Source organism: Engraulis encrasicolus, chromosome 13 (assembly GCF_034702125.1).
Source record: "Engraulis encrasicolus isolate BLACKSEA-1 chromosome 13, IST_EnEncr_1.0, whole genome shotgun sequence".
Taxonomy (NCBI): domain Eukaryota; kingdom Metazoa; phylum Chordata; class Actinopteri; order Clupeiformes; family Engraulidae; genus Engraulis; species Engraulis encrasicolus.
In genome coordinates, this window is record NC_085869.1 from 50,311,636 (window position 1) to 50,322,273 (window position 10,638).

Sequence of the window (10,638 nt, forward strand, 5' to 3'; positions counted from 1 at the left end):
CAAACAATACTGTGACATTAGGCATTACAGCCATTCTTGCTAACAGATTATTATTTTGCCATAGCATTGTGTTTGTGACCATGTGTCATAGGGGTTGCATCTAAAGGGGCTAAGGCAATACAGTTGCATCCCAACTCGTCAATTTCTGACTACCTTTGACCAGACTGTAATTTTTGAGGTTGAGGGCATACCTGCCACGTCGCTTGTTGACCAGGTGGCCTAAACCTAGACCTTTCCCTTACCCTAACAGTCAGTGAACTTGTGCTGCCACATTTTGATTCCAAAGGGCATACCTCAGATGTCAAAATTGCAGTCTGGTCAAAGGTAGTCAGAAACTGATGAGTTAGAATGATGCATTTTAGGTTAAGAAGAATAGCCATGGAAAAAAACGCCCATGTTTCACCGTTCATCACAAACAACTGTGTGTTATTCTTCTGACCTGCTTCACTAGTTCTGTGGTGTTGATTATGACATGCTTATTCCATCTTTTTCCTACAGGTCAATCTGGGCCAAAGGGTCCCAAGGGTGACGATGGAACTCCTGGCTACAACGGCCATCCTGGAGCCAAAGGAGAGCGTGGTACATCTGGACTCACAGGTGAGACACATACCTGCACGCTTTCAGTAGAATACCCTTTAAAGATAGAACAAAAATGATATGGAGATAGAGAATGTATACAAAAGCAAGACACACACATGCAAACACAGATTGATATGAATGTGTTCTTGGGTTCATTGGTTCATTCTCAATTATAATACCGGTAAATAGGTGTCATTAAACAAAGACAGAAAAAAATATTCATGGACAAAAAAATGTTGTTTAAAAAGAGAGAAACACAGAACCACTACATAACAAAGATGACATAGAAATGATTTAGAGTGAATTACATTTACCTTTACTGAACTTTCAAGGCTCTATTTAACAAACTACTGTATGCCAATGGCGATCTGTGTGTCAAAGGCTCCATGGGGCGCCATCTTTGTGTAAAATTGGAACATGGAGATCAATAGGATTAGCCTAAAGCCAGGCTCAAACTACACGACTAGCGATTGTGTGTCCGATTTTGGTGTCGGGGTGCACCGCACACTAGAAGAGAATCGCAACTGTCACTCTTATCGCTGCTTGCAATCACCGAGACAATGCCCATTCTATTTCCAGTCGCAAATATCAAACACTGTTTGATTTCTACGACTTGCGATCGGCGACTCTTTGAGCTGCCAAAGCTGTATCTTAGAATGTCGGCCACGACGAGGAAATCTTTCCCGACAATCGCTTGCGATGGTCCTGGGGTTTAACGTTCCAGCGATTGTCGTAAGGGGGGTTTTCAGCCGAGATTCGGCGCGATAGTCGTGTAGTTTGAGCCAGGCTTAACTCTTACTTCTATGGCTCTGGCTGCCACATAGTACACCTTGAACATTATGCTACATATCTCTGTGCTCTCCTCCCTCTAGGACCCAGAGGGATGCCCGGCCCCCCAGGTCCCGACGGCACACCTGGCCACGTGGGCCCCCCCGGCCCCTCCTCTATGGACCACGGCTTCCTGGTGACACGCCACAGCCAGACGGTGGACGTACCCCAGTGCCCCTACGGCACCAACTTGATCTACGACGGCTACTCGCTGCTTTACGTGCAGGGCAACGAGAGATCCCATGGGCAGGACTTGGGTGAGTGTGTCTTCGTGTGTGTGTGTGTGTGTGTGCGTGCGTGTGCGTGTGCGTGTGTGTGTGTGCGTGCGTGCGTGTGCGTGTGCGTGTGAGTGTGTTGTCTGTGCTTGTGTCTGTGTTTGTGTGCTTATATTAGTAGTGTATTGCACTGCTTACAAGTGTACAATACCTCCTGTTTACAAATAGTGTATTCCTAGTGACTAACCCCCCTCCCTCTCTCTGGCTTGCTCTCTCCCACCATGTAGGTACGGCCGGCAGCTGCCTGAGGAAGTTCAGCCCCATGCCCTTCCTCTTCTGCAACCTGAACAACGTGTGTAACTTTGCCTCGCGTAACGACTACTCCTTCTGGCTCACCTCCCCAGAGCCCATGCCCATGAGCATGGCCCCCATCACCGGACAGAGCATCAAGCCCTTCATCAGCAGGTACAGGGCTGGGGGGTGGGGGCGTGTGTGTAGGGGTGGGGGAGGGAGGGGATGAGGTGCTTGTGTGTGTGTGTGCGCGCGTGTGTGCGTGTCTGTGTGTCTGTGCCTGTGTCTATGTGTCTGTTTGTGCACCTTCAATTTCAAAGTGCAATTTTGGGGAGGGGTAAAGACAGAATGATTCTCTTATGTTGTAAATAAAATTAGGAAAGTCATTTAAAATGACTGTGTGGTGCCTGAATGCTTACAAGTGTGTGTGTGTGTGTGTGTGTGTGTGTGTGTGTGTGTGTGTGTGTGTGTGTGTGTGTGTGTGTGTGTGTGTGTGTGTGTGTGTGTGTGTGTGTGTGTGTGTGTGTGTGTGTGTGTGTGTGTGTACCCACAGGTGTTCCGTGTGCGAAGCTCCTGCTATGGTCATTGCGGTGCACAGTCAGTCCATCCTCATCCCTGCCTGCCCAACGGGCTGGGACTCGCTGTGGATCGGATACTCCTTCGTCATGGTAAGACATGGTCCACTGCTAAATACCACATATCTTGAAAACTCACACTATCGCCTAATAATTGACAGCGTTTTTATCTCGGTGCTGAATCCCACGTAAACACTGTGCTATGTTTGGCTTCCTTTATATCTATAGGTTTTATGTGTGCTTTATGTATTTAACTGTGTTCATTATTAGGTGATAGTGTGAGCACGTCTCCTCCAGTTTTCAAGACTACCAAAGCTAGGGAATCCATTACATTACATTACATTACACTACACTTAGCTGACGCTTTCATTTATTCAAAGCGACTTACAGTTATTATTTGTCAGGGTATTGGTTACAGTCCCTGGAGCAATGTGGGGTTAGCTGCCTTAGCTGCTCAAGGCCACTTCAGCCATGGATAGAGATGTAGGGAGAGGTCAGGGGGTATTCAAACCTACAACCCCTAGATTGAAAGACCAACTCTCTCACCACTAGGCCACGGCTGCCTGCGGCCATGGAATCCACTCTCAAAGAGGACTGCCCAGATTAAATAATGACCCTGTTGAATTCTTAATTGCGAGGAAATGACATTAGCATTTGCCATTTTTTCCAAACTAAAAGCTGTGCCTCATTATTGCTACATAATGGTGAAATAACCAGTGTAATAGGCCTACACAGACTGTATTGTACTGTTGGTACAACTGCTAGAACATTTTGAAATAATGCACTTGACCTGATTTTTTCATGGTCTCGGTCAGCGGGACAAGCTCAGTCATAAAATGGTGAATAATACAGTATAATGCAATCAGTCTATTGGGAAATACTGATACTGTGATACTAAGAATTCACATTGAAAATATTGACGGGAAATATCGTGCTTCTTTCAGAGGTGTGTCGTAATAAGCCACTGAGGATTTCCACAGTCAATTCCTGCATTGTTTTATTTTCATCGTCGGTTTATTCCTTTGTCTTTGTCTACATGTCTCTATTGGCTTTTCTTTATTGTACGCACATTCCCACCCACACACATCCACACTCTCATTCTGCCTCCTACTCACTGCTATTGTCAATGGCTTCCTCTCCCTCCCTCACTCACTCTCTTCTCTCTCTCTCTTTCTCTCTCACTCTCTAACTCCTACACTCTCTCCCACTCCATCTTACTCTGACTCTATATCCCCACCTCTCTCTTCATTCTTCTCTCTCGCTTTCTCTGTTGTCTTCCCACTCTTCTTCTCCTTTTCACAAATCTCCCACTTCATTTTTACGTCCACCTTTCTCTCTACCTCCCTCTCCATATTTTCTCTTCCTGTCTCCAACTCGCTCTCTGTCTCTCTTTTTTTCCTTCTCTCTCTCTCTCTCTCTCCCTCTCTCTCTCTCTCGCTCTCTCTCTCTCTCTCTCTCTTTCCCTCTTTCCCCCAATCTCTCTCTCCCACTCACTTATCACATCTCTCTCTCTCTCTCTTTCTCTTTCTCTTTCTCTCTCTCTCTCTCTCTCTCTCTCTCTCTCTCTCTCTCTCTCTTTCTCTTTCTCTTTCTCTCTCTCTCTCTCTCTCTCTCTCTCTCTCTCCATCTCTCTGCCCCTTCCCTGTCTGCAGCATACGAGTGCAGGTGCTGAGGGTTCGGGCCAGGCTCTGGCGTCCCCTGGCTCCTGCCTGGAGGAGTTCCGCTCGGCGCCCTTCATCGAGTGCCACGGCCACGGCACCTGCAACTACTACTCCAACTCCTACAGCTTCTGGCTCGCCACCATCGACGACCACGAGATGTTTACGTAAGTCCCACAACCAACAACCACCACTCACACTACTACTTATGCTTCTTTTCCACTGCCGTTTTTCTGGTAGACCTACAGCTCCACACAGCGCAACTCGGCCGCCACTTTTTGCTTTTCGGTTGGGCATGACACAGCTCAATCGTAAAGCAAAAAGTGGCGGCCGAGTCGCGCTGTGTTGAGCTGTAGGCCGACCAGAAAACTGGCAGTGGAAAAGAGCCTTTAGCAGCTTAAACTAGGCTCGCCCGTCATCATTGAGGACCACAAGATGTTTATGTAAGTCCCACTCACTACTACTCATTCCCGCTACTGCTCCATCTCTAGTGCTCCTCCTATATTGTTCTGTTCAGGTTGAAATAGCAATGTTTCAATTAATGTTTATATGTCCCGTTCACTTCCATCTATTCACACTTTTGCTCCATACACCTAGGGTTATGACTAAGACTACCTTAGACAAGATGTTTAAATACAGGAGGTCCTGTTAGAGTCTAACAGTTAGACGCTCATTCACTCATTCATTCAATCATGGATTCGCTTTAAGGGACACCTATGGGCACCAAACTAGAGTAGAGTACAGTAGTACAATACAGTTGTTCATTCCATGGTGAAAACAAGGAATACATCAATATCAATGAAATTACTGACAAATGAAAGCCTCTGTGCTTCCAGAGGAACTAATACATCCACACATCCCCTTTACACTACTATCCACAAGCCTTGTTTTGCCCTTCAAGTGGCATATGCATCAATGCATCTTTTGTATCTATGCATATTAGTCCTCCAAGGCAGTCAGTGTCAATGGAATTACTCCAAATCAAAGGCGTGTTTCCATTTGATCAAATCCCACCCCCTCCTTCACAGTACAGTCAACAAACATTAGTTCAGCTTTTGTATTGTATTGTATATGCATTGTAGGACTTTTGGACACAGAGACTTCTATTGTCCCTTAAATCAAATACTTCAAAGCACGTGTCACTATGTGACCAAATATTGGGTGTGGATTCACCATGGCGGTTTAAGATTATAATATACTTCAGTATCAAATGCGAGGTCCAAAATGCAAACAAATCCCCATACATTAGGGCAATTCACCCTATCTCTTTTCCTTATTTTCGCTCTCGTTTGTCTTTCTATCTCTTTCCCCCCTTATCTGTCTCAATGGAGAGTGGCTTGTTTTTCATCTGTGAAGTGTGAAACGGTAGCATCATTTGTGTTTTTGTTGTGCTTGTCTTTCTTCGCCTTGTTTTGGTCCCACATGACATCCAGAGTAATCACTCTTCCTGTCTGTCCAACCCCCCCGCAAATTCATCATCTCGCGTCTGCTGGGAAGACGCGATGCCTCGGGATAATTTGGGCCATTTGTAATGCAATTTTATCAGTGATATCTGTACAGATGGTCTCCATTAAAGGAGTGCCTCGTTGAGCGTGATGCATTGCCCCAAGCTTACGAAAAGAAAGCCTCTTGTACCGTACTGAACAACATTCACACAAATGAGTGTTGCCACACAACACGCACTACCACCCCTGACCTCAGTGTGGTGCTGTTTGTCAACTCTAATAAATAAACAAAGTCCAGTGCTCTTAAACATTTTTTTTGACGTTGAACAGTTATAGTAGGTGTTATTTCTATAGTTGTCCCCTTCATTTTTGTCCAACACCCAGAGTGATTGACGTAAATGTGTATGTTTTTTGTTGCTGTCCGTCAATGCCATATGGCTTTCCAGACTGACATTCTCTCAGCCCCCTGAATTGAAGCATAACATGACATAACATACAGTGGTATAAGATACATTGATACCCTATGCCTTCAGTTGGTGTTCTTGGTTTTTGTCTCTGCTATAATAGGGCTTATAAAGCACTATTACTGTGTATGGATAAAGTGGTTGAGTTTACAACGATGCCTTGGAGCATGGTCGTTAAGTGTTAACTTGTCACAGTCATTCACTAAAAGAGCTTGATTTGAATTTTCATTTATCCTTTATTTATATATATATAAATAAAGGATAAATGAAAGATTTGAACTATTTAGACAGGTAGAGTGGCTAATTATTTAGATCAGTATTTTGACGTTTAGCTGGAGAGGCTTGATGTTTAGTCACCTGAGAGTTGCCTCAGCTCACAAATGTCCCTCATAATTAAACAAAAATTATTCATTGCTGACTATGCAGAAACAAATGACAGGGGGTAACAACTGATGGTGACCTTGTGTGCGTGTGCGTGTGTGTGTGCGTCTTTGTGTGTGTGTGTGTGTGTGTGTGCGTCTGTGTGTGTGTGTGTGTGTGTGTGTGTGTGTGTGTGTGTGTGTGTGTGTGTGTGTGTGTGTGTGTGTGTGTGTGTGTGTGTGTGTGTGTGTGTGTGTCATTATAGGAAACCCAACCCTGCGACCCTGAAGGCGGGCGAGCTGCACACGCACATCAGCAGGTGCCAGGTGTGCATGAAGAGGACATAAGGCAGTCTGGTCCACCACCACCACCACCCCACGCCACGACACTGCACACCCAACACAGTACATTTTGCCCATGCATTCAACACTCAGAGAGTTGATGTTATAATGCCTACCCAGAGTGTTGATTATACTCTGTGTTGAATGAACATTGCAAAATATATTGTGCACCCCCCTGCCCAATAGGGCCCATCCTGCCCCCCTCCCACTCCCCACCCTGTCTTGTCCTGCCGTCCAGCCCGTTACGCCATGGGTTTCCTTAGAATGTTTTAAATTTTTTTGTAAAAAACAGTATTTTTGTTCTTACAATGATATAGAGTAATCACATAAATACAAATACACTCACAAGATAGGATGGTGCTATTGTTTTTCTTCTTCACAAGGACGATGGACTGATCAACAGAAAAAAAGAGAAAGAGAACAAAACAGATTGGTGGATGGATGGATGGTGAAAAGGGTGCATCATCGTCATTGTGCAAAGAGCAAAAAAAGGAAACAAGAAAAAGAAGAAAAATATAACCCCCCGCCTTCCTTCCTTCATTCCTCCCATCTACCCAAGACCTGAATATCTTCCTCCCCTATGTAGAACATTCTAGCGCATATTGCCGCCCCGTGACAGTCCCGTCCTTTTGAGTGGAGCCCACTTGCGTCTGCACTGAGTACCCCCCTCGTTTATGAACCCCCCTACCCCCAAAACGGGCCCCTCAGAGACTGGACAGGGGTCAGGTGCTATCCATGAACATAATCAGCCTTTATTTCACCTTGCAAACCTAAAAGATATTCTAGACAAATCTTTTTTTTGTTTATATATTTGTTTATTGTCTTTTCATTTAAGAAAAAAAACTCATGCCACTTAAAAATATCACCAACAGGTATTGTGCTGTTTTCTTTTGTTTTTCTAAATCTTTTGTACTTTTCTGTTGTCATTATTTTTAACATATGCATACTTAGTATCGTTTTTGGTAACACATGTTGCAGCAAAACGATTCATTGGATTTTTTTTTCACCATAAGTTATAGAGTCCTGGTTGCTAGCACTAAGTTACAAAGCGCATTGCTAAAGCTTTGTTGTAAATATACTGCTTTTTTCTTCTTTATTACTTAACACCATGCCACTGTATTCTCGTCAGGTAAATGCAATAATTTGTGTGTAATTTTTTATTTATGAAGAAACAAAAGATCATGAGCATATATTGAGACCAAGTGGGATTTTGTAGAAGGAGGAGAATAGCAATAGTATCTTAAGTATGACATGGCATTCTGGATAATAGTAACAGCAATGGTATCCAGTATGTACCCCCCCTCCCCCAATCTCCCGACCCTCTCCTCCCCAAACCTCTTTTTTACAACGACCCCTCCCATTCCCAACACTGGTTGTCTGCAAACAGGCGAATGGTGGGAAGACTGGTTGGTAGTAGGCTGGTGGTGAATCAACGATCAATGCTTTTTTAAGCTCTGTGCTGATGTGGGTGTGTAGCTTGTTTGTTCATCGTCGTGGCTTCGGTTACGGTTACAGCCTCACCTGTTTGTTTGTTTCTGTTCAGGGACAGGTTCAGGCACAACCACGTCAGGCAAAAGTGTAGGGGTGGCAACAAAACATGTTTTCCACAGCACACGGTCACGTTTGTGTGTTTGTGTGTCAGGGAATGCGAGAGACAGTGCCTGGTGTGCACTATGTGCAACTTGCTTTATCATTGTTTTCTCCTAAAATGGTCAAGGTTTGTACAAACTAAACACACACTTTTGTTTTGGCAAGGTTAAGGGGCGTAATGGTTAATAGTCTCCTGTGACCTTGCGTGTTTGTGTATTTTGTGTAGAGTAGAACATTTAGTAGATTAGTGTTTGTGTGTGTGTGCGTGTGTGTGTGTGTGTGTGTGTGTGTGTGTGTGTGTGTGTGTGTGTGTGTGTGTGTGTGTGTGTGTGTGTGTGTGTGTGTGTGTGTGTGTGTGTGTGTGTGTGTGTGTGTGTGTTGTAGCTCTCCACAATAACTGTCACTTTTGAAGTGGTTGATCGTCACAAGCAGCCCCCACCTGCCTCCCAGTCCGTCCTCCCTGTTTTAACCAGTGTTGGATTCCGAAGTCATCCCCAGCTTAACGCCAAAGAAAAAAACATGAAATACACACATTATATGTATGTATGTGTATAATAGCTGCGCCCCGGTTGTTACACTGATAATACTTGACTATGCCAAGATCGCTAACAGCAATCTAGCCCCTCAACTCATAGGCTGCCCTCCGATTTGTTCCTCCGGTTGCTTCCTCTGGCCTCTGACCTCGTTACACCGCAACAGGATGTGTTTTTAATCCAGGGTCTTGCAAAAAAACACAATTCAGAATTGAATCTCTCATTTGCTATCAGGATATCAAATGGGGAGGAAAAGCCCACGGTGAGCTGCTTGACAGCAGAAAAACATTTTGTGTTTCCTGTGGTTTCCTCCACAGGATGAGGGCTGAGAGAGCTAAGGAACGAGGTGGGAGGAAACAGCTGAAGGGAACCGATTGAGAGGCACCCTTGTTTTGCGTACCTGTGTCTCCTGAGTGCTCTCAGTGAGGTTGCTCTGATGGGGACGTGGTGGAGAAGGAAGGACAGATACAGTTAGCTGCCGTGGCAGCTTGGCCTTGCAGTGACACTCGGGCCTTTTACTTAGTCTAGACTCAAAGAAAAAAAGCCATATAGTACAGGTCAAGAGCAGCGAAATTGTTTTTACATCTAGTGCGTGTTTGTAGCTGCTTTCTCAGGGCCGCGCTGCTCTCCAGAATCCCCCATGCGTGCCTGGTGAAGACAAGAGGTTGTTGCTAGAGAGAAGCTTTTATTCCTCTTAACCCATTTTGACACAGTGGGGCCATCTCAATGTCAAGTGTTCTAACCTTGCTAGGACGTGAAACGCCTGGTGATTGGATACTCTGCAGAGTTCACCAAAGAGTATCCAATCACTGGGCGTTTCACGTCCTAGCAAGGCTAGAACACTGGGCATTGAGAATGTCCCAGTTCCATACATTTTCGGTTACCAGAATGGCAATGACCAAGTTGTAGTGTATTGCTGAAGGCCCTGTGTTATGTCATAGTAGTGCAGTACTAAGATAGTTAACTTTTCAATGACTGTTACAGCGTTCCACTGGTGGAACAGTGTGCATTATGGGGCTACACTCATTTCTTTGTCTTTTTCCTCTCCTCTTCTTCCTCCTCTTTTTTTCCTTCTGCTGCCATTCTTATCACTCTCCATCTTTGTTTTTCTCCATCTTTTCTGCCCCTTGAGCCATTCCACTTGAAAAGTGATAGAATTTAGAACACTGAAGTCAGTGCTTCCTTCTGACGATCATGCTGTGTCATATTTTTGTCCCTCCAACTGTCACCCAATGTCAGGGTCTTTTTTCCGATGGTGTTGCTTCTGCTTTCCTCAACTTTTGCTCTTTCTGGGCATGTGTGTGCGGACCAATGACTGTAAGCAAAATGTTACGTAGTCTACACAGAGTCAATGGTCTAGGACTTTGTTGTCATGCTACAGGCTGAACTGAACTGACTGACTCTTCCCATGAGTCCCTTTGAGAGACACAGGTGCCCCATGCCCCATGTGCCTTGACTAACCACCTAAAATAGTTTTTTTACTCTCCTCTCCCACTCTGTCACTTCCCATTCCCAAATTGTGTAAATCAATAAATAAAATGATTTGTATAAATGGGTCCTGTTAACGTTTGTCTTGTGTCAACACATCATGCTTTGATTAGGGCAATGATGGACAAGCTGGATTCAGAAGTTTCAATCCAGTGTTCCAAATGGCCTTGTTTTACATATGTATTTCAAGCAGGCTATTGAAAGGGTAAAACCAGCTCATTTGGAATATGTGTATGTGGCACTGGATTCTAATTTAAGATGAGTGCTGCTG

General features: G+C 44.7%; 1 protein-coding gene across 1 annotated transcript in view; it reads left to right on the forward strand.

The window, feature by feature from the left end:
• col4a1 (collagen, type IV, alpha 1) overlaps positions 1–10,434 on the forward strand; it is a 79,962-nt gene extending 69,528 nt beyond the window's left edge. The window contains exons 47-52 of the mRNA XM_063214210.1: positions 499–597; positions 1,452–1,664; positions 1,910–2,087; positions 2,467–2,581; positions 4,141–4,313; positions 6,681–10,434. Coding sequence (XP_063070280.1) covers positions 499–597; positions 1,452–1,664; positions 1,910–2,087; positions 2,467–2,581; positions 4,141–4,313; positions 6,681–6,762 — 860 coding nt within the window. The 3' untranslated portion in view covers positions 6,763–10,434. The remainder of the gene's footprint in view (positions 1–498; positions 598–1,451; positions 1,665–1,909; positions 2,088–2,466; positions 2,582–4,140; positions 4,314–6,680) is intronic.
• The last annotated feature ends 204 nt before the right edge of the window (positions 10,435–10,638 follow it).